Source organism: Furipterus horrens, unplaced genomic scaffold (genome assembly GCF_987537825.1).
Source record: "Furipterus horrens unplaced genomic scaffold, mFurHor1.1.pri manual_scaffold_11, whole genome shotgun sequence".
Classification (NCBI taxonomy): Eukaryota; Metazoa; Chordata; class Mammalia; order Chiroptera; family Furipteridae; genus Furipterus; species Furipterus horrens.
In genome coordinates this window covers 91,025,437-91,050,305 of record NW_028327181.1, presented here as the reverse complement: position 1 = coordinate 91,050,305, position 24,869 = coordinate 91,025,437, and the positions used below count along the sequence as shown (strand labels likewise).

Sequence of the window (24,869 nt, the reverse complement as noted above, 5' to 3'; positions counted from 1 at the left end):
GAATCAAGATTAATTTACATACAGTCAAGTAATATAAAGGTAAAGAAACATTTAAGCTAACTGACAGCTCTCCTCCTTGGGCGCTGTGAAATGGTGCTAAGACTGAAGACAACGTGGTAAGAATGAGAACATTTTGTATTTTCTCTTGGAAGGTTTAAACATCTTTTTTTATCCTCACCCAAGGACATTTTTTTCATTGCTTTTGAGAGAGACAGAGAGAGATCGATCCACCTGGTTGCCTTTTCCTATGCACCCTGATAAGGAATTGAGCCTGCGACCTTTCCGTTTAGGAGACAATGCTCCAACTGAGCCACACCAGCCAAAGCAGGTTTAAACATATTTGAATGAAAATATTAATTTGTTTTAAAATCTATATATCCACTTGTAGAAAAGGTTACTTTAAAAAAAAAAAGAAATCCTCACCTAAGGATATGTTTATTAATTTTAGTGAAAAAGGAAGGTGGGGGGGGTGAGAAGGGGGGAAGGAGGGGAGGAAGAGAGAGAGACAGAGACAGAGACATCAATGTGAGAGACACTGATCAGCTGCCTCCTGTACATGCCCCAACCAGGGATCGAACCAGCAACCTAGATGTGCCCTGACTGGGAATCTTTGGGTTACGGGACAATGCTCCAACTGAGTCACCTGGCCAGAGCAGGAAAAGACTACTTTTTAATGGTACTAACGAACTGTTTTCTTTTCAGGTCATCTTTTATGTACATGATGTCAGGAATGTCATAAATTCTTAAGAAAAAGAAAAAAATTTTTATAGGTCTCTCTCCCTTAATGGATTACAAACCTTTAGGAAACAAGAAAATGTGTTTGCTCAGCAAAGACGAGCCTAGAACTTACTATTTTGAATACTCAGTAAATTCTGTTCATTAAATTCACTTTACGTGTTTGCAATAATCTGAATTTTTTCCAGGCACCATATTCTCATTTCAACTACTTTATATTAGTTATTCTTCAACAAATTTGTGAAATCTGTCCAGAAGTTAAACTACTAATATTTATTTTTTCTAAAAGATTAATAGACTAAAACTCAATTACATTAGTAAGCTTTCTTAAGTATTTAAAATCATATGTATTTTTAAGATTTAATAACTAAGAAATACCAAAAATAGAAAATATATCCTACAATTAACGAAGATAATCCTTAGGAAGAACAAAAACCATCTTTCCGTTGTTGCATGCCATATTTGAAATCGGCCTTGAAGCCTGCGTAATTCCTGACCTTTGGGGAACGGCAGACTAATAGCCAGCCACATTTCCAACCGATTTAAAACCACACTTCAAGCTGACAGAAATATGGCTCTATCCATCTGGAGTATAAGTTTTTAAAACTTTCAGAGCCACACAGTGAATTGCACTTCCTACAATTTCTGATTAAATGAACAACGTAAATCAACCGAGGTAATACGCCAACCCTTGGTTTCACTGCGGCACAGAAACAGGACGAGGTGTAACGGTGGAGGCTTCTCCATCTGAGCGAGGAAATGGGCGGCCCGCGGCCGGCCCCGCCCGCTGTCGCGTCCAGCGGCCACAACCTGATTAAGCGCCACTGCACGGTCCAATGGGCTCGACAGCCTCAGCCAAGGTCACTTTCTTTTGAAATGTGCATCTTAGAATGAAATAGATTCCACTTCAAGATAGCGTGCATATCAATATGTACTTGAGGCCAACTGAAGTTTTAAAAAACCTTTGAAAGAACTCAGAAGCATTTTCTAAAACTTAAATTAATGCAGTATTATCCTTTCCGCTTCCACACATCTCACAGTAAAACTTAAATAAAAAGAAATCTTCAGTTCTGGACTGCTTTGAAAAATCATCTCTTTCTTAAAAAAAGATAAACTTAATTACTAAATCCAGCCTCAAGGTAAAAATATTTTGTCTAATCTTGAGAGGCTTCATTTCCATCTATTTTTAAGAAAGGAACGCTAAGGTGACCATGTAAAAATATAGTCCAATCCTTCTAATTAAAATGTAAGAAACCTGTAAGAATTCCCTTAGTACTACTTCCAGGATTCGTAATATTCTGCTTAAGTTGTCCGAGATCACAAATTACCAACGTGTTCTCTGGGCCCCGGGAAATACCCCGTCCGTCACGGGTAGGCGTGACTGCAAAGTCTCGAAGAGGCACATCTCAGTGCGCAGAGACTACACTGCTGCCCTCACGCCACAGCCAACTCACTTCGAGGAAGGAGCCGTTTACCCATCCCCTTGTCTTCGGGTTTTAAGATGGGTCTCAACCCACAACAAAACATTCCTCACCATTCTCCGGGTGACCTGGTTTTGCTTTCATGACTGGTATTGCTTGGACAGACAAGCAAAAAATCACCCAATCAAACTCAGAAGAGCATGGCCCAAGGGCCAAATCCAGCCTTCAGCCTGTTTTGTATTGCCCTTGACTAAGAGTCGGCGGCGGCAGCCGTCCGTCTCGAGAGACGATGGTGTAGCTTCTTAAGAGTCTATCTGCACCGCCGAGAATGGCTGTGCAGTCCGACTCGGGAGTGACACGGTATCTGTCTCCTCCCGTGTTGAATCGACATCTTGCGATGACGCTGGAGTGTCCTCTCCAGTGAAGCTGAAGCTACAGAGCCTGGGCAGGGTGATATGGAGGGTCTGCTGTTGCCCATGCAGCAGACCCCCCCTCTCTTCGCAGCTGAAGGGTCCAAGGGAAAGACGGAGTCAATACAGCTTGGCTTCAGGTGCGCCGCAGGAGTTGCCGGTGTTGACTACAACGTCAAACCGCCTTAGGGACTCCGGCTCCGGATTTTCTGTCGGGGTTTACTCCCTTAGCCTTTCCCCTGAAGAGGTATGCCGCAAGGCAGCGGAGGTTTTTTGGAGTCAGAGTTTTCCTTCTCTGATGTGCCCTGACTGGAAGATCGAACCAGCGACACTTAGCTCGCAGGCCGACGCTCAATCCACTGAGCCAAACCAGCCAGGGTACATTATTTGATTAATGTAATTAAATATTATGTTCCTTACCTGTCTAGGGCGTTGCTATATTCTTACCTCTTAGAACAGGCCTGGCATAATAAAATAAATACCTAGAGAGGTCTCCTTGACTAAGAGTGGTTTTTACAAAAACAACAAAATATAGAAAATATGCAACAAAGACTGTACAAAAGTCCAGAAGGCCTGAAATTTTACACACTGGCCCTTTACAGAAAAAGTCTGCTGATCCCTACACTAGAGCATAGTTTACTAGCTGCATACCAATCTCCCCAAAATCCATTTTTTTAAATATACCTCAGTTACGGTACTTGTGCTTAAAGAATTTTTAAAACTGTGAGTTAAATTCAAGGCAACATTAAAATACACAGAAATATTAATTTAAAGGGTAAATAAGAAAACAAAAGATAGCTTTTTTAAAGCAACGTATGAAGCTTTGTCAAAGACTTTTGAATATCCTTACAATTTATGTTATCTGTCCTCTCTCTGCTTACAGATACCCTCTGAGATCTCCATCTAGTTTATTTTCAGAGGGAACTCTAATAATTAATAGGAACTGCTTCTTTGTAATGTGCACCAAATCTGTATTGTACTTCACTAAATTTTATAAGCCTGACAAATTCAGAAGTGTAATTTACCAGCCTTCATATCCAGGGTCACCTCTGGGTCAAAGAATCACTGGAAATTTTCCAGAATTCTCTGACACAGTAACTATCTACTTGTCTCTTTAGACATTTCTATCTTTAAGATTCTTTGAAACTCCTGTGTAGTTAGTGTACAGGGTGGGGCAAAAGTAGATCTTACTGTATATAACACGACAAAAGTTATCTGACAGCCCTGGCTGATGTGACTCAGTGGATTGAGCACCAGCCTGCGAACCAAAGGGTCACTGGTTCGATTCCCAGTCAGGGCACATGCCTGGGTTGTAGGCCAGGTCCCCAGTTGGGGGCACATGAGACAACCACAGATTGACGTTTCCCTTTCTCCCTTCCTTCCCCTCTCTCTAAAAATAAATAAATAAAATATTTTAAAATAAAGTTATCCCACAAATTTATATTCAATTTGTAAATACCTCTATTTCAGTCAATAACTACAATTAATTTTAAAGATGAAAAAAGTAGAAAAAGCTACAGATGCTTCTATAAAAAGACTATGCACTATCTTACCTCACTGTCTACGCTCTATCTTACCACAATCTTTCCTTTCATATCTAAGGGCAATACACCATGTTTATCAAGTATTGCAATTGATGTGTTAGTTTCCTTTCTCTTTGTTTTTTCTTATTATAGACCATTTCAAAAAGAGAGAAAACTACATATTAGAACATAAAAATCACCTATAATTCCATCAACAAGAACACCTGAACTCCTTCCAATATTTTATATACAAACATATTCATATGTGTGTCTGTTATGTGCAGTACATAAGGTTTCATAACTAGCATATTTTCCACTAATATTTTATCATGACTATCTTCACTGTTTTAAAAATTCTTCAAGAACATAATCTCAATGTGGCCATATCACAATTTACCTAACTTATTCTTCACTATTCTTTGAAAACCACTTGTATACAGACATCTTTATCTTCACCACTGATTACTTCTTCAGGATGATTCCTAAGCAGAATTAATATACCAAAAGGTGCAACCTTTCTAAAGACCCTTAAAACAAACTGCAAATAGCCCTCCAGAAATACAGCAACTGAGTTTGCCACCAGTGCTCATTTCATACTGCAGATATTTTTAAGCCCCTCTAACAGGCTTTAGAGGCCTTTCCAAGGTGCTCTTGGGATTTTCATCCACTTAATTTCTTGATCAGAATCTGACCTCCACGAGTTTGTAGGGTTTATTCTTTTTTCATTCAGACAAATTTCTATTTAAAATACTATTTTAAAAACAATAATCCATAAGCTTATTGATCTTATTCTTGTAAGCTTTTAAGCTCTGTTTCACCCTAGTACTTATGAGTGTTCTTTCATAAGGAAAAAGAAGCCACTATAATATAAAATACATGCATATTGATAATGAGAATGATGTATATGATACAAACCACTGTCCTGGTTATTTAAAAACTGACCATTTCATTAGAACTGTGTACTGACATCACTGATAAGTCTTTTAAGAGACCATCAACGGACCACAATGTAAAGTCTTTGAGTAATGAAAACTACGGTATTCTATCTGACTTTGTAAACCTTACATGTATTTAATTTGAATACTTTCCAAAAGCTAGATCATATTTACTCTATAAATAGAGTAACACGAGGTACACTTAAGTTTCCACTTTTCCTTTTCTGAGTATATCCTTCAATGGGCATTCAATATCTATTAATAATATTAATGATAAGGCACCAATAAAGCAGCTTGGGAAAGAAAAATAAGTTGGTTAGGCTGTATTTAAAGGGAAAACTACATATAAAAATGTGTTCATGCCTCATAACTGCTGTTTAATTTTTAAGGCTAGTTCCATTTTATTAAAAAGCAGAATCCTACTACCAAGACTAACAACTATTTCATTAACATCCTCCTCCTCTTGAACTTTCATTTCTCAGATTAGTTTTCCTATAACGATTCAAGTAAGTTTTTGATTTAAACACTTGGTCGTAACCTGTGGGATATGGATAAAATGTAAAATAAGTTAAAGCGTTTATAAAATGCTAAAAGGTATTTTATTAATATCAAATAGTTTTCCTAAAGATTTAAACTGTTTCAATCTTAAAACTCATTTTCAAAATATGAGGTCTCTTTCAGTTTTTGTACATTTATTAACCAAATATTCACTGAGTGCTTGCTCTGGCTACCACGACCAAAAACCCTCCTGAAGAGCAGGGACCACATGTTTATACTCCCAGCACCTGGCAGAGCCCTGGGGAAATGACAGGTACTGAACACTAGGGTCACCAAGATGAGCAAGACACAGCTCTTGCCTTAAGGAGCTCATATACAGCTACTGAATAACAACCATTTTACTACCTGTCTTCACGGAGGCAGACCTCCATTTTCAAAATGAAAGATACCATCCAAAGAGGAGATTATATATATATATTTCTAATGGAACTTACTTGCTAACTTCTTTATACTGGGCTATCTCCTCAATATAAAGAAGGTCATGCAACCGTGACTGATAGTTGGTCTTGGTCAATGATTTGTCTAAAACGGACTGGGTAAATAGCTGGTCAGCAGAGAGAGGAATTTGGTATCTGATAAGAAGGCTCTTCTCCAAATCAGTAGTTTCATTAGGTTCAAAATCTATAATAGTCTTAGAAGAAGAATCCCAGCGCTTAGCTGTCGTTATTAGCTGCTGTTTTGCATGCATCAGGTATTCAAGATCTAGATGGAAACAAAAAACACATTTATAAAAGAACACAACATTAAAATTCTCAAATAAGGCACTGTACGTTTTGGTAGAATTTTATATGCTGACGCTAAAATTCTTAAAAACAGAACATATAAAAACCCATTTGACAGAATATTGTCCCCCCATCAGAAACATTTCTTGTCTAGCTTAACAAAATAACATAAATAGGAATCCACATTAAAAAAAAAATCTTTTTTTACATCAGGCTATGACATACCAGAAATTGTTAACAGTTTAAAAATACAGATTAACATTTAGAACTTAACTCTCAGTCAAGAGAAATATGATCTGCAGGAGAAAGATACAGTAAATTCCTCATAAGACAAGAATCTATCAGGTGATAATCATTTTTCTCCTCCTCCTACCAACACCCATCCCATTATAGAAAGAGAGGAGCAGAAAATGGTGAAAGGTTAGATCTCTTCTTGCATAGTAAAGCAGAGTGAAACTGTGTAAGCCACCTTACAACAAACAAAAAGCATTTAGAAAATATTCATGGAAAACATTGCTAATTCCACATTAAAATGCAGTATGATATACCATTCAAATGCACTTTTTAAAAAAATAAAAGAGCCTCAGTTAAATTATATTGTAAGTAGGGCACAATGTCAAAATAAATGACTTTTTCAAGTCTGACATCTCTGGAAAAAAATGTAGGATACCAGCCCAGGGTGAAAGACATCGTAACGTAAGTTCTGAGTCCTGGGTGAGCCTCACTCTGCAGGGCACACTACTTTTTGTTGGTGGGACACACACACACCTATAAATATGAAACTTAACCGTAAGAAAAGAAAGTTGCTTAACTGACTAATCAAGCCAAGATCCAGTTTTCACATAACATAATGGAAAAGATGATTTCACAACTCAAGTTAAAATTTAAGGAAAAAATAATAAAAAGTTGAAACAGAGTTCAGTTAACATCCAAAGTACAAAGCCAAGCAATCCTTTGCTATCTTTGAAAGGAGAGCATAATGTGCAGTTGTGTTTTGCTTAATAAGAGATTTTGCTACATTAAATGTTAAATATAAGCTATAAGCATATGCCATCCACCAAGAGAAATTTGTCACTATTAGAAAGTAGCTTATCCTAATATCTTAAGATTAAAATGTAAAGGCCTTGATTTAAATGTAAAAATGTAATAAAAAGAAAAAAACATAATTGCCCTAGTTTCTAACCTTTGCTCCTTGAAAAGGCGTTTTTATTACATGCCAGTTTTATTATTTCTCAATGGCAACGTAAATATAACTATAATCATCAAGCTCTTAATATAGGAAAAGGTGAAGCCAAAGAACTTATATGCATGACCCACGGGCATGAACTAAAAGCGGGGTGGGATTGCTGGAGGGAAGGGGAGTACTGGGCAGAGGGGAGCAAAGGGAAGAAAAAATTGGGACTACTGTAACAACATAACCAATAAAATATACTTTAAAAAAATCATCAAGTTCTAAAGATGGTCTGCTCATTAAAAATTCACTTTTTTAAAATACTCTCAATGAGGCAATAATGGTCTGGTCTGTTTTTGCAATACCTTAACAAGTACTGTTGACCCTGAATAAAGGTTTGAATGGTGTAGGTCCACTTACACAGACTTTTTTTCAATAAATACTATAAATTTATATTCTCTTCCTTATGATTTTCCTAATAACATTTTCTTTCCTCTAGCTTACTTTAATAACACAGTACATAACACATATACAAAATATGTATTTCATGTATACATAACATGTTCTTAATTTATCAACTACTTTGACAGAGATCATTATTAAGTCATATTAAATGTTAATGTTAGTGTTAATATACACTGCTAGACTCAAAGCAGAGAAATGTATAATATCAAATTTCCAAATTTAAATATAAGAATTCATTTTCAATATGTAGCTTTCAGATATTCAAAGCAGAATTCCAAATCAATTTGGCCAACCACAAATTTTCTATTACCCAGTGTTGTGGTATGAAGTTATATAGTGCAGCTTGTTTTCTAAGCAAGGGGAAACCTCATCAACTTCCTTCTTTTGTAGATGTCTTTTACCACTATTTTGAGGGGCACATCTTTAATCCAAAAAATATTTTTAGAACCTGAATCACACCAACAAGGAAAAGATATTGAAAAAAACAAAGTTAAAGTTATATATGTTTCCCAGTTTGCAGGACTGCCAAATTCATTCATGATCTGCAAACAAAAAAGGTTTGAAAGCTTTGTGCAAAAACAAAAAAATGCTGTGGTGGTTTTATTCCCAATTTAAACTTGAATTAACAAAAGTAAGTAGGCTTTTTAGTTCAATAACGAACAATAAATTACAAGTGTCTGCTATGTAATTTGATTTTAAGTTTCAAGGAGTGATGCACTAATATAACTAAATTCCATGATCAGATCAGTTTGACAGACACTGAGCCTTTAATAACTGAGGTGCACCGCGAATCTCTAGAGATAAATAAAGCATGCAGCATTTCCAAAACATGTTTGGACATGTAACACTTTGCCTGTTATTAATATGTGTAACACCTATTAATTTCTGTGGAACACAGTTTTGGAAAACATTGAGCTAACAGAAGATCCACCATGGTCCAAATTTATAACTTTATGAAGAGAAACATATATTCCCAGCATAAATTTAAGGATAAAAACTTAATTAGGTGGAAGAAGTGATAAAGATATTTCCTATTCGAATTCTAGGTTCACACCATCACTGCATTTTGTGTGTGTGTAGAAACCCAGTTCTATTGTGATATAATTTATAATGTTACCAAAACTGTATGGAAACATGATCAAGCCCAGACCTAATTTAATTCCTCCATTCCCAAGTGCACTTGGCCCACTTGTACATGGAATAACACTCTTCTCCTAATTCCAGGCCAACGAGGAGGAAACCATGCCCTGGCTGAGGCTGGAGGTGAAGCAGCCAGACTGTCGGTTCCACTGGGACCAGTTTAACAGAGTTCTCGCGCTCTCACGTCTCTGAATGTTATCCACACCAACATTCCAGGGAAGATAAAAATGGGAGACTCACGTTTTACATCTTTCTTATTTCAGGATGTTTTATAAAGTTGTGATTTCACATAAACACACCGTTTGCCCTCAATTTTTTGCTGACAAGCACAGTGCTGTAATAATCAAAAAACACTAACTAGCACTAAGATAGACACAGGAGGCAAATATGTGTTTATATCCTACTTTCATTCCTCCAAAATTCTGTTGGGACTCTGTACGCAGCTGCACTGAAACAAATAAAGTCACACAATAAAAAGTTTAAGAAATCAACAAAAATATCAAGATATTCAATGACATCAATTTTATAAGTGTAGAAAATATCTGACAAAGAACTAAAATTTAGCACAACAGGTCAGCTCATTTAAGTGATGACAAAATAACCAACCAAATGTCATCTAGCTTGCCTTAACCTAGATTTAGGTTTTCCTTTTATAATGTTAAAATCTCGTATCATAAAATATATTTTTCACTCCCGTGTCATAAAATATATTTTGCACATTCTATTGTTATCTTGTAATATTTATTTTTCCTCTGTCCTTGAAAAATAAATTCCATTATGTGAAACTTTTAATGTATCCAAATTATTTCAAGAAAATGCTTAACTTTTAAAAATTATTCTCCATAATGTAACTACATAAAAGTAAAACCTTGTTTAAAAGAAAACAGGCAAATATATCAAACTGCAAAGAGGTCACTTAATAGAAGACATAGTATTATAAAAAAGGAGGATGGTCTAGTATTGGTTCCAAATGGGAGGCTATCCTCATCTGTACTAATTCCCTCTACCATATCGGAAGGAAATATAAAATTTATTTTTTCAAACTGATAGATTAGAAACATCAGGAATGAGACTGTTTATTTCTTCTAGCTACCACTCCCCAAGTATCAGTCATTCTGGACGACCTCTCTTCCACTCCCTATACTGCATTCTCTGGCCGACCTCTGTAGGTGCTGTGGCCTTCATGACTTGATTCTTCATGTCCGCTTTTTAGTCCCTCTGCTAGCACTAGTCTCAGGCCTTTTTTGTCTTTTTAATCCTCCTCCTCTCTTCCTACTTTCTTCATTCTGTTTGTAAGCCAGAAATTATCCTAATCATGGCTAATGATAAAAATAATAGCTACAATTTACCTTATACCTGCTAAGTGCCAGCTATTATGCAAGGCTTATTTCCAGTTCTCACAACAATGCTCTAAGACGCATATTACTAGCCACATTTACAGATGTTTCCACATGAAGCTCAGAGATGTAAGTACTCTGCCCAGGGTCACACTGGTAAGTAAGGAGAAAATCAGGATGCAAATCCAGTTCTACTTGACTCTGAAGTCTGTCCACTGCTCTTTTTTCTCCAACTAGAAAAGTAGAACATATCTGAGAAGGAGCCCAAGTGCCATCCACCTCTCAAGTCCATGAGGGTGCCCTGAAATCTTCTTCATCACTGAGTTCTCTCACTATCATCTATTTTAATAGTATCATTTCCCCTTTTTATTGCACACATTTAACACTTTATATTATTAAATAGGCTTTTATCAACTAGTACAGATTCTTGACAACACAAATTACTTCTATGAGAAATGAGTCATGAGTTACAATCCATCCATCCAGCTAAAAGCAAATTTTTAAAACGCAACCCACGTGTAAGCCAAAGCATCTTTCCAGAGTTCTGTCTGAGGAGGGGACGCATGCTGGTCTCTCTTTACGATGTAAATCTCCTTATGACTAAAAAAGGCTGCTATCTAGTTGTCTCCAGTGTTAGTCTCTACAAGCCACTTACTAGGACAGGAGTAGGCAAACCACGGCATGCCAGACAAAGCCGGCCCGCCGCTGTGGGTGAAATAGTTTTACTGGGTCACAGCCATGCCTGTTCCCTTACATATTGTCTATGGCCGCTCTGCCGCGACAACACAGAGCTGGGTAATTGTGACAGAAACCATCCGCCCTGCAACACAAAGTATTTACTATCTGGCCCTTTACAGAAAAAAATGATATTGGTAAATAGAAACCAAATATTTTCATTTTGTCCACTATCATTTCTACTTGGCTACAGAAAATATCATTTTGATTTCAAAGAATACTAAGACGACAAAAACAAAAAACAACAGAATAAAAAAATAAAAGAAATCTAAGTGAGAAATAAGGGTAAACGAAGTCTGGAGAATAATATTAGCATATATACAAGAAGATAATGCCTAGCTGTTCAATTTGGACACAAATGTTGCTTTAACCTAACCAGCAGCTCACGTAAGGAAGGAAACAGAACCAGTTCCACCTGTTTACTATGTCCAAAAACTTAAATCCTAGCATTTGCTCATGAAAAAAAACAACTTTTACTTTTTATGAATGGGACAGTGTGGTACAAAGGAAAAAACATCTTCTCCAATAGGGTGAATTATAGTCAATCCAAAAGCAAGTTTCATACAGCTCTACTATATGAACTGTTTGTTAAATACTTAATGTTCATTAAATAAAATAAAGGACCTATCAATCTAACCAGAAGCCAAAGAAATGTAGGCTAACATGGCCTTTCCTTGTCCTTTTGGATCTTGGCATAAAACTTAGGTATAAGCAGCAATACAACAACATACAAGGAAATCCATCATCTTCTACGGGTGCTTACACGTGAAACCAGGGACTTCTTCTCAGGGACACAGAGCAGATTCTATTAAAGGTGCCTGGGTCTCCTTTACACTAGCGAACGGACAAAACCAACTTATGAAAGCTTATATTTAGGACTTTTCGTTCAGAGATAATGCACTAATATCATCCAAGTTAATCGGACAGTCAGGCAGGCGTGGAAACAGACAGACATTGCAAGGTGCTCACAATTACCATTAAAAATGCTACGCTACCCAAACTAATATTAAAAGTTTTTACTGTGCTAAAATCACCTTACTTTAAAAATGAAGTTAGTTGGTAAAACAAAACAGACCTGACCATCTACTCAGACAAGTCTGGGGAATAAGTGAGCTTTGCCTGATGACTGTATGAAGAGAAAGGGCATAAAGTGAACCATTCTAATCCTATTATATAGTAAATGAGTCAATTAATTGGGATTTTTTTTTTCCTTATTATTCCTTCCCTATCCACGGAACATATAGGGCCCAATACATATCTTTCAACGTTGCTATGACAGTGCCTTTTAATACACCATATCAGGGGGGAAAAGTCTAAATATTACCTTCTGTAGAAGCTGCATCAATCATTACTCTTTGCATGAGTACTGGTTCCAATCCAAAGTCGAAAACTATGGTTTGGCGAAAAGTTCCAAATATCTCTGTGTTAAATGCTATCCCGACTTTATACACGTGATGATCTAATCCATTTTGGGCCATCTTTCCTCCTATCCATTCTTGACAGTTTTCTGGGACTTCTTGTGACACCTGGGTCGCACTATCTCCGGCAGATATTGCAACGATACTAAAATGAGGACGATGAGCATCATAAAGCAATGCTACACGATACAGCATTCTTGCAGGCTACAAGGAAGTTAAAATAATTCATTGAGTACAAGGGGGTGAAAAATCCAATTGTAACTGGGCTCTTCAATGAAAATACTTCCGTAACGGTGCTAAAGTTCTCGGATTTTTCATCACAAGATGCAGACGGTATGGTGGAAGGAACACCACCGAAAAAGTACACAAAAGTTTTCCACTGTATCTATTCACAGAAATTTTTACTTTGCGTCATTCTTAAACTGAGTATTATAACTCATGGTGCAAAGTACTGCCAAAGGTCTCATATTAAAGCCCCATTGTTACAGAATTCATGATTTCGTTAAATCAAATACAAAAGCAAGTTGTCACGGTTTAAAAATCTCAGAACTGCCAGATTAAACAGTTCCATTTTTAAATAGTTAATCAGAAGCCATGAACCCCATCCTATGTTTCGAATTTGGAAGACAATAAGTCAAAGACTTCTTTACCAAATAAACAAACAAACAAACAAACAAGCATCTAAACAGCTACAAAAACTTTTATCTCAAAACCTTAAAAATTGTACCTTTAACGATCAAAATACAGAAATATACTTCAGCACAATATAAAACCTACATTAAAATGTACTTACGATTAAAACATTCTCGATGCTCTTTTAACACAGATTTAAAGGTCCTAAAAAGCTTTAAGAAAATGGGGGGAAAATTCACATTCTTTAAGCAACACAAAATTCATACCTTACAGGTGAGAGCAAAGGTCCACGTCTGGTGAGACTTTTTGGTGTTGACAGTAACCGTCAGAGCAGGATGATGCTCTACCTTTACTCCTTCTATACACTCACTAAGCTGAAAATGGAGAGCAACTGAGGTTACGTTTTCATTCCTAAAAGCACATACAGAACTCCTGGCATACTAAATAAGTGTCAGCAGTAAGATGGGATGGAACTGTTTACAAAGCAAGGTATCTTATACATTCATTTTCAGTTCTTTGTATAAGAACATAATATAGTAACAGGTAAAATAAGAGACATTAAGACACTAAACAACAAAAAATAACAGTAAAAACTCCCTGAATGAAAATAAATTAATATAATACCTGCAAATCTCCAAACAAATGGCTTAGTTCTACTCTTTATTTAGCAAATAGCTCTACTTTCGAGTACAGTACTAAAAACACTTTATATCAAGAATCAAGTTCTTTATATAGAGAATAATGAAATAAACCAAAATACAGCACAAAATAAAGTCAAGACTCAAACAAGGTCATTATTCAAAACAAACAAAAAATGCAGTTTATTTTCCTCACCACTTTCTCAGGAGATAATGAATTCATCCACTTTTCTATCAAGGTTTCCATGTAACTGCCTGAGAACTGTTTATTCTCATTTTGCTGTTTCAATTTTATCAACCGTGAAGCATATCTTTTCTGCCATTCTGCTAGTTCTTCCTGGGAATGTGCTGAAGTACACTGGGCACCATACCTACAGATTCCTTGCTCTAAAAATCTAAGTAGAATAGGAAAGACTGTTTTATCATATACTTTGTTAGACCATTTAAAAGATAAACTTTCAGCATTTGCCCTCCAACTCTTCAATAACAAAAACAAAACTTAATCTCCTGAAAGGCCATATTTATCACATTGTCTTGCACAGAGGAGGAAGAAGAGATTTAAAGAACATTGATAACATTTCATCAAAACAGCAACTTCCCATGTTCACTGACCTTCTTCTTTGGAATAAGGAAGTGCTAAGGCAGAACATAATCATAGCCACCCACCCCACTCAAAAGCCACCACTAAAAAGGTAGCATCCTTCGTGATATAACAACTCTATCAGACGATTCCTCCTAGAGCAGAATTTTCTGCAGCAACACTGACATCAAGTGGAGCAGGCCATCAAACACAGGGATGCCCTACTTCCCAAAATGATACGACCTAAAGAACATGTTCCACAAAGAAGTTCATGCCAATCAAACTTTAGTAATTATTAAATTATCATTTTTAAGGCTTCTAATTTTCACTTATACTCTTTTTTATATTACTATTACCTATATTTCACTGAAAATATTAAACTGTCTTAACTTTCTTAAGCTTTAAATAAATTAAGAACAGAAGTTTTATATTACGATCACAATGCAACAGATTTAATTATTCAATAGGTAAATTCAAAACTGTTCATTTTAAAGGTTACAGAGTTAATGCTCTCTCAGTGTTTACAACTCAGAAAATTCAACTGACAATTCAGTAGTCAAAACAGATACAAATGCAAGACTGATCATTTCGTTTTTTAAGTTTTAAGTACTCTGCAAAATTATAGGTCCAGCCAACTTTTAAACAATTGAAGCATAAAATAATAAAAGCATCTTATGATTTAAAAATGAAAATTAAACTATAACTAGCAAAATGGAGATGAACGATTTTAGATGGATACATCATAGGTAGCTTTTCAACTGGTAAAATATGGATAGTGAGAAATACAAAATGAACCAGAGCACAATTTAAAGCAACAAATGCTCAGCCTGTTTGAAAACGTGTGTATATGAAGTTCTTCTTGATGAAAGACAAAGCACTTGAGCTTTAATTATATGACTTATTAAGTTCTCGTATGTTTCATAAAATATGTTTACAGTCATTCGTGTTTCTCTTAAGTATGTCTTAATGAGTCAAATATTTCTTTGTCTTTCTGTGTTTTGTTTTAAATTATTCCCCTAAAAATCAAAGTTTGGATATTCTCATATAAATTTTCTTATATTTCCTTTGCATAACCAGATTATGGTCTACCTCTCCTACAACAGGATGCTTCTAGGATTTTCAGAATTCACTACTTAGTTTATTTCTACTATAAAGTCAAATCTGGTGTTTTAGCTATTCAATCATGAAAACTACATATCATATTTCCTTCATTATCAAAAGCAATCTAGAGTAATGAAATTTTATATCTAAAATCCTACTAGTTACTAGCTCTTATAAGAACTTAAGAGTTCACTGTTCTAAATGTGACTAATAATTATTTCCACCTTAATACATATTATTAAGTTCTGAAAGGTTAGCCCTTCAAATACAAATTACTCATAAGAATTACATAGATTTTTTTATAAGTTATTAAAATAATTTAACATTTTTTCATCTATTTTATTTTCTTCTTCAGTTTATATAAAGTAATCTCAATTACCATAAATTAGATAAATTTCACATGAGCAGGAGACCAGCAATTAAATTTGTCACATTAATCCAACTGGCATTATAAGAGACTTCTAAACCAAGTCTTAACAATCTCCATTTATATCACTGTTTTGAAATTAAAAGAAAGCTCATCAATATGGCTTTGACTTTTATTATTTAATGATAATGACCTTTTTTTTATGGCTTCCGTTTCAAATTGAAAATAAACCATTTTACTCAGTCATTATACTTCTTCCTTCACATATTCTCTTCTTTAAAAAGGTGAAGGAAAATTAGCTATCCTTTGAATAAAGACATGTCATGGGTTTAAAAAAAATTTCACATTACCTTTTACACAAAGTATATTCCTCGCTGCTTGTGATTCCCCTAGGTGGTGGGCGGAAATGCCAACCATTACAAGATCCTAGAGAGTAATCAGGATATAGTCTTATCATTTAAGGCTTGCTAATAATTCTGATATTTTAATGTGTAAGAAATTCTATAAACCCTCCACACACATCATCCTAGATGATGTAAAAAAGAACATGATATACGTGCCCCTATCAAAAAAATTAATCGACCAATCAAGTGAGTTAAATCAACCATATGAAACTTAAAAATCACTGCAGTTACCAAGCCGCTAAATCAAATCTATGACCCTGACTCTATCCTAGCATCCGGCGGTGGGCATATGTCCAGTACAGTCTCTTTCCGAACAATGAAAGGAGCAGGTGGGGGAGGGGGTGTTGGCATGCTTGTCATTTCTTAAGTATGAGATGTATCTCTATTAGCAATACCCCAGGAATGAGAAAATTCTGTATCCTGGGAAGAAATTCTGTAGAACAAATTCCAATACTGCATATTGAGTGAGAAGAAGCCTCACAATACCACCCAGGTTCCTTAGAATTTGCCCAACACATGCCATTGTATCAAGTAATCCTTCTTTATAATTGAAATAAAATTCAAAAAGTTGAATTCTGAGGTAGGAGCTAAAAAATAACATTTGTTTACTTCTGAATACAATGAGTTTTGATTCATTTAGATAAAAGATTCCAAATAAGCCAGGGAAAATAAGGCCTAAGAGAGAAAGGTAGATAGAGTCACAGAGGCTGAGCAGCGGCAAGTGTTCAAGAACCTTAGAGCCACTTTCTGTTCCCTCACAAGCCATTGTGCCTCCCTGCCCCCACCAAAAAATACAGATGACCAGCCAGGCTGAATTTGAAGCCGTATCTCATCCCTTACTAGTTGTGTGACTGGGGATCCCTGAACCTTAATAAATGTCAGTGTTACCACCTCGCAAAAGGATGGAGAGGGGCGCCCAAGAAGCCAGTGACATTTCTGTAACACCCAGGACAGCCGTACATGGCACCTAGGACGCATTCGGTGAATGGCGGTCTCTCTTCCCTTTCCTCTAGCAAGGAGGCTGTAAGGCTGGCAGAAACGGCTCAGTTTACGGATCAGAACTTTCAAAAAGTAGTCAGTGTTCGAGCCTGGGATAGAGAGAGAAGAGAAAAGCTCTCCCACCCTCTAAGGATTGCTAAGAATGACTTTTACATTTAGAACTACATGGGGCAAGAAGATGGACCAGATGACCTCTGGAGTCACCTCCTGCTGCCGTTACTCCGTTATTCTAAAAAGGGGGCCAGTGGGGAAAAACTGCCTTCATCCACACCTGTTTTTAAAGTTAAATATTTGTATTTTTATATCCTCTCCTTCACCTCCACTTACACATACAGTAACTCAGTAAATTTTCTCCCAATAATCAATAAAAAGCAATACCCAGAATCACAGCTACTAGAAGTTACAGAGTTTGGTACTTACCCTCTTCTAAGTCTTCTATGTGATATCCAGAGAGGACGTTACTAGTTGCTGTCTGCAATTTTTCAAATGAAAGATATTTTTATAATAAGAAACATTCAGTTGAATGGGGAATCAAACTTGGACATTTTTGGTATTTTTTTTAAAGCTTGAGTTTGAATACTTAGAAAATTTTAACATTAATATTTCAAATATCTTTTGCTCTTTGCTCTATGTTAAACTATATTTAAACACAGAAAAGAAGTGCTTGTCTGACCCTCGGTAAGAAGACTGATAGAGATTACCTACATAAAAATCACCTGGTAGAAAGAGAAGAGATGTCTCAGTCCCCAGCCCTGAGCCCCAGGGCGTAGCTCCGCCATGACTTACTCACTCCGCTCTCCTCTCCCTAACACCCAGAGGATAATCAATCAGCTGGCGAGGTACCTGTTCTCCTGCATCGAGTGAAGCACCACCACTTGGGGGCCTGGGAGCACATCCTGCCAAGTCCCACTGGCTCTGGGGTGAGCCCTCCTCCCACAATGGAGACGGGGGGCAGGGACCCACTTACTCTCACGCCCTGGTTTCCTTGACCCCCTTGGTGCAGAGAAATCCCCAATCTATCCCTTCGGCCCTAACTTTCCCCTGAACTCCACACGCACAATTCCAACTGAGGGCCAGCCATAGCACCTCCTATTAACTATTCTACAGCATTTTACATGCTGGACCGCTGTCAGCCACTGACAGATGATCCGCTGTCAACAGCCTGCAACTGTCGCTTTACATTCCCGCCCCTCAGAGGGTCTGGCACATGCTGGGTACTCAGTAAATGAAGCGTGAATGGCTGGATGCACTTCGAACACAGTCTGTCCAAAACAAAACTCATCAACTTTACCACAAATACCCTCTTTCACTGCCCCTTATCTCAGATTAATAGACTCATCTTCCCCAAAGAGAACAAGAGTGAAATTATAAAAACCATCTTGAACTCTTTCTCCTCTGCCCTGCTCTGAGTAGTCGCCAAATCCTGCCCAGCCAGGTGGCGAATGTCTCTTACACTCCCTACTCCCACTGCCACTGTCCTAGGTGAGGCCCTCATTACTACCTGTCTCATCTGTCCTTGCATCAGCCGACTGCCACCTGTACCAAGTCACCTCTGCTCTTCACTTAGTCACCCCCTCTTTTAACCTCGGTCCCCAGACACCTGCCTCCCTGGTTTCCCTGCAAAGTGTCAGCCTCTCCGTTCCCTGCCTGCACTCCCATGACAGCACTTACTAACCACAGGCTGCCCTTGGGTACACTAGCAACGTGCGCCTCGGACCGGCCCACCGGATTATTTTCCATGAATATCTCCGCTTTCCAAAACCCACAGAACCCTGAGCAGCGCAGGCGCACCGTAAATGCTGAGCTGCATCAGAAGGAGGAAATGGTATCCCAAGGTGAAATTTGAAACGTCTTGTACCACAGAAAGAATATCATAAACTCTAATTGGGTATAACTAACACGATAATATCACTATAATTCATTTATTGTTGATTAAATTGGACTGTCTAGGCTGGGCTGGAACTAAATCACTATAATAACTACTGGAAAAAGCCTTCTTAGTCTCAAACTACTTACTAATAAGTTTTTAAAGACAACCCATTTTTTTTGTAAAATGAGGACTACAGATAAGACAATGGAACCTAACAAATCAGTTTTAATTGTTCACATTACAAGGATTCTATGCTTACAAAAAACAGATGCATTAAAAGATCTCTTTAATTGGACAAGCAAGCTCCAAGTGCCACCCTCCCACACCAGCCCTTAGAAATGACTCCATCCACACAGAACGTATGAACAGAAACGCTAAAACTCAACTTTAAGTATAAATTTAAAGTATCCCTTCTAAAAAACTTATCAAAATGAATTTACCAACTATGCAATAAAGATGGGAATAAAATGTCTGGTCATAAAGTGAAGGCTAAAGCACTTGCAACTGTTGAAAGGGGAAACATGTGTTGAGTTTCCGGCACCAGCGTCTGCAGTGACCCCCACCTCCACAGTAAGCCTTGCTCTCAGCTGAGGCCCAGGGGTTTTCCAAAGGTTAATGCAGAACACTTACTAGCAAGACTGAGTTAAACTCTTTCCAAAGAGATCCATTGAAATAGTCTTACCTCTGTTTCTGTGAGAAGTGTTTTTAGTCTTGTTAAATCTTTTGTTACCATCCCATTCTGAAAGGGTAAATGAAAAAGAAAAACAACAATTAGTATATTAGTTCTTTACTATGGGACAACTCCTCAGCTGTTTCTAAGATTTATCTGTAAAGAAAACAGTGCTACCTCCATCTCCCACCCCCACTATACTAATGGTGATAATAAAGCTAACCATCTATAAGGAAAGTTAAAAAGGTTAATTTAACAGGACAAAATATACAGTATGCAATAAAACACTGTGTTCACCTTCCAAAAGATGGTGAAATAAAAAAACATTGTTAAACCAATTAAACAATTCACTACCCAATAATTCCTTAGAAAATAACTAAATTACCCTCTGAGATGGGTCATTACATTATGCTCAGCAGTACACCACGTACTATCCTAATTCCTTTTTTTAACCAAATATATTTATTTGCATTGAAAGCACAACTCTGCACCAGATTTTCACAATTTATATCAATTCAAAAGAATAAGGGAATAAAATAGAGAATTCATGCTGTATAGCAAAGTATACATTTATATTCTTGCTCTCATTGTTTTTCATTACGCTTCCTAAAAAACATCAGAAGTTTATAATAGTTACCAACTGATAAGAAAAATGATACCATCTCCTGTCTTCCAGTTTCTATAGATTGCCAACTCTAAAGTTCCAAAAAGTAGTCTTTCAATTATCTCAAAACAAAAACTCTAGAAAATTAAATGCTACATAAAAGAATTAATCCCAAAGTCTGAAGAGAGTAAAATAGCTCCATCAGAGTGGTCAGGAATATCAACTTATACACATACCATCTTCAAAAACAAAAGTAATTAGTACTTAGGTTAAATAAATGCAGTTTATTAAATAAATGGCTGAATTTAAGTACCCTCTACGATCATATAGCCACAGGAGAATTTCAAAACATATTTAAAACACAGGCCTGGGGGTGGGGCACGGAGGAGGAAATGTGGGGTATTTATAACGGTGCCAAATCAATTAATTAATTAATTTAAAACATAAGCAGAACCAAAAATATTTCCAAGTTCTGTTAAATTATATCTTTAAAGAAAATTATTTAGGAGTGGGTCGAGGGGGGAGAGGGTATAAAGGGGATCAATGGTAGTGGAAAAACAATTAAAAATGAACTGTTTTTAAAAAGGAAAATTATTTAGCTATCCTATACTTTCAAAGTTCTAAAAAGTACTTGCAATCCTTTTTCTTAAATCCTCACTCAAGGATATGTTTTTTTATTACTTTTAGAGAAAGAAGAAGGGGAGGGAGAGAGAGACAGCGCCGTGAGAAACACGGACTGGCTGCCTCCTGGGCGCACTCTAACTGGCGAGTGAACCCGCAGCCTAGGTATGTGCCCTGAGCCGGATTCGAACACACGGCCTTTTGATGTATGGGATGACACTCCAACCAACTGACCCGCCCGGGCCAGGCATCCCTGCAATTCTTTTATATGTGTATATAAAATCACAAACTACAAGAATCCGCTGATTAAACATCAGTTGTTGAAAATAAAAAGAGTATCTCAAGATACTAATGAACTTTCATTTCTGGAAGGAGAAAATAAGAGGAAAAAGGCACATTAATTGTTTTTTTCCACAATATTCCTAAGGAGTCAAATAAGTGAATCTGTTTTCAGACACTCAAAATTAGAATTCATCACCATATGATTTCACTCATATGTGGAATATAAAACTGAAGGCAACAAATGAACAAAAAAGACAATCAAACAAAAACTCATAGACACAGCCCTGGCTGGTGTTGCTCAGTGGATTGAGCTCCAGCCTGCTAATAACCAAGAGGTCGCAGGTTAGGTTCCCAGTCAGGGCACATGCCTGGGTTGTGGGCCAGGTCCCCAGCTGGGGGTGTGCAAGAGGGAACCGATCGATGTATCCTTGCACATCCATGTAAAGGATAAAAGGGGTCAAATATATGGCGACAGAAAGAGATCTGACCTTGGGTGGCAACACACATGCAATACACAGATGACGTATCACAGAATCACACAGTTGAAACCTATATAATTGTATTAACCATTATCATCCCCCCAAATTTAATTTTTAAAAAGCACTACAAAAATAAAATGAGAGCTCGTCAACCTACCAGGGACTCTCCTGTCAGCGACTTGGCAAGAATGTTGGACACGAGCTGGAGCTTTCCTTTCAGCTGCATGCAGCACAGCACGGCCTGAAAGGCACCCTCTCCCTTGGCCAGGCCTTCTCCGAGCACTGTCACAGAGGAACAGCCACCGTTAGTCATGCGACGGTTAATGCACATTTTTCTCGATTTTAATACTGGCACACGACTACAAGCATGACTTCTTATACACAGGCTAAAAGAGCAGAAATCAAGTACTAAGGGAAAGCGGTGGTGTTTCAGTTCTGTCCAAACATGCGTAAAGACAAGGAGAAAAAAACAAAACAAAATATAGAACAATCCACACATCTAACCCACTACTGCCTAGAGCCAGTAGGACCCCACTAAAATCACAGAAAGAATTAATCTTAAAGCTCTCAAACTTATGATTTCTGGGTACAAAGATTGGTTTTAAACTGCATATACATTCAATGAATAGTTCTCACACTTTTGACAGTGACCCTATGGACCCAGCGTCATGAAAATGTGTAAGAATAGAAAGTGTGAATCTCAATATTTAATATTCATAAGCGAAAAAGAATTAGCCTTTAGCAAAACCACAAAGATTAACTAAGAACCCAATTGCCAAACAGCCACTGAAAATACTACCCAGCCCTAGCCAGTATGGCTCAGTTGGTTGGGCATCATTCCAGGAACTAAGGGTCACAGGTTCAATTCCCAGTCAGGGCACACACCTGGGTTGCGGCCCAATCCCCGGACTGGGGCATGCAAGAGGCGATCAATGTTTGATCGATGTTTCTCTTGCACTTCTATGTTTCTCTCCCCTTCTCCCTCCCTCCCCTTCCCTCTAAAAAATAAATGAAACCTTGAAAGATAAAAAGGAAAGAAAATACTACCCAATTGTTTCCAAGTGTCGACAGATTTAACTTCTAACAACACAGAATATACTCATCTGGATGCCGAGTCATTTGATACAATTTCTCACAGCAACTGCTAATGGTTCAACTATCTTATCTTAGCTCCTTCTTGGTAATTGGGATATTAAGGCACTACAGTTGTTAAGGGCTAAAGAATGTTTCAGAGAAAACAAAGAAATCTAGGAATAGTTCAACCTTGGGTGATTATGTCATGTTTAAAGAGTATTAAGCCATATCACATTTCACAAACGCCTTTCATAGATCTTTGGTTTTGTACAAGGAATTTGCTGAGTATTATTTTGCAAAACTTCTCCCATTATACTGATGTTTGAATGTTGCAATACTTGTCAAAATCATGTTTCCCTCTTCTCTCTCATTTTTTAGACAAGAAGCAATACGGACATAATTTCTTTCAACTGGTGCCTTTAAATATTGAACACAATTCAGTTTATGTCTTGGAGGATTCCACATGAAGAGCTATGGCAGCAAAGAAATAGTCAACAGTTACAGATAAAAAACCTCTCCTGTTGTTGCATCATATAACAAAATTAAATTGCAACGCTGCCAATATGGTCTCTTATTACCTCTAATTTCTCGAACAAGCTGGAAGAAGACAAAGTATGGCCTAGTGTATTAAACTTGCCTCAGCTAAAATAATTGAACTTGCCAAAAGAGATGACATGAAAAATATAATCTAATCCTGAGCAATTATAAGCAAGCTACAATTCCCTGCAAATAAATTCTAGTGTTCCCACCAACTGTCAGTGAAATTCTGCTGTGAGCACACACCTGCCCCCAAACTGAATTGCTCCTTCCTGGTCACTGGGAATGATGAAGGCAGAAATCTTAACAGCTCAGCCGAGTTGCTGCATGCAGGTCTCTACCCCCTATCCTTCTCAAGTTTTTGTAATATTTTCTAACACTTGAAATATGCTCATTTGGAATGCTTTGGACCAGAAACTGAGTAATATTCATTCAACTGTTTGAAAAAAAACAGCCTGTTAGTGGTTGAGAGCCCCTTGCTACCAAAAACAGATTAACAACTAAAAATGTAGTTCCTCTTGCTTGTAAAGAACTACCTGCAATAAGAAAGGTGATTTAAATCAAGCTTGAAGCAGTAAATATTGAATATTATTCTATATTTTTTCAATAATATGACCATATTAGGTTATTTCTTTTATCAAGTCCTTATTTATTTCTAAATTCTTTTATAGCCTAATCAAGGTATTTTTCCCAAAATTTTCAAAAGAAAAATTTTAATGACCATAAAAACTAAATCCTGGAGTCATCAATAAAGTGCAATTATTCACCACTTGGCTATAATTACACTCTCTGAACCAACATTTCAAGAACAGAATCAAAAAATGAAAATAGGTTACTTTTATGAATACATAAATTTATAATTTATAAATAAGTTCCCTTCCTAAATATCAGCCATTTAATTTTTGGCCATAATCTTATTTTCCAAAAATATATTTCAGAGGGGGAGGAGTAATATATAAGCAGACTCCAAACAGTGGAAGGCCTAAATCCACATATTAACCAGAGATTAAAATGTCCATTTCTTGTAAGTATGAAGAAGGAAAAGATAAACCAGAGTAAGAACACTGTGGCAAATCTCTCACCAGTGTACACTTGGCCAAACCAGGGTTTTCCTCCCACATTCACCTCTGCATGGACACTTTCCCCTCACCCCGGCTTTTCTTCCAGTTGTAATAAACAAACACTTCTGGACATGTGGGCTGCAGCTGCTGTGGCATATTAAGCCCTTCCTACCAAGGTCCTTTATCGATAAAATGTTTCTTTTACAAAATGCTTTGGAAAACGAAAAGCCTAACACTATTCAACGTTATCTATACCTAGACCCTTCTGAATATTTCAGCTTTAAATACTCTTAACACGCTGCTTCTTTTTTTTAATCCTTGCCACTTTGCTCCTTTCAATATTCAGTTCTTAATCAGGTCACAAAAATCTTCATGATCT

General features: G+C 37.0%; 1 protein-coding gene across 3 annotated transcripts in view; it reads right to left on the bottom strand.

Annotated features, from left to right (window-relative positions):
• The window catches only part of HELZ (helicase with zinc finger), a 129,279-nt gene that overhangs the window by 73,018 nt on the left and 31,392 nt on the right, over positions 1-24,869 (bottom strand). For all 3 annotated transcript variants that reach the window (XM_090291094.1, XM_090291096.1, XM_090291095.1), the window contains exons 6-13: positions 21,976-22,100; positions 19,845-19,901; positions 17,713-17,764; positions 16,240-16,315; positions 14,038-14,236; positions 13,470-13,577; positions 12,477-12,774; positions 6,017-6,284 (exon numbers count right to left, since the gene is read on the bottom strand). In XM_090291094.1, coding sequence (XP_090147220.1) covers positions 6,017-6,284; positions 12,477-12,774; positions 13,470-13,577; positions 14,038-14,236; positions 16,240-16,315; positions 17,713-17,764; positions 19,845-19,901; positions 21,976-22,100 — 1,183 coding nt within the window. The remainder of the gene's footprint in view (positions 1-6,016; positions 6,285-12,476; positions 12,775-13,469; positions 13,578-14,037; positions 14,237-16,239; positions 16,316-17,712; positions 17,765-19,844; positions 19,902-21,975; positions 22,101-24,869) is intronic.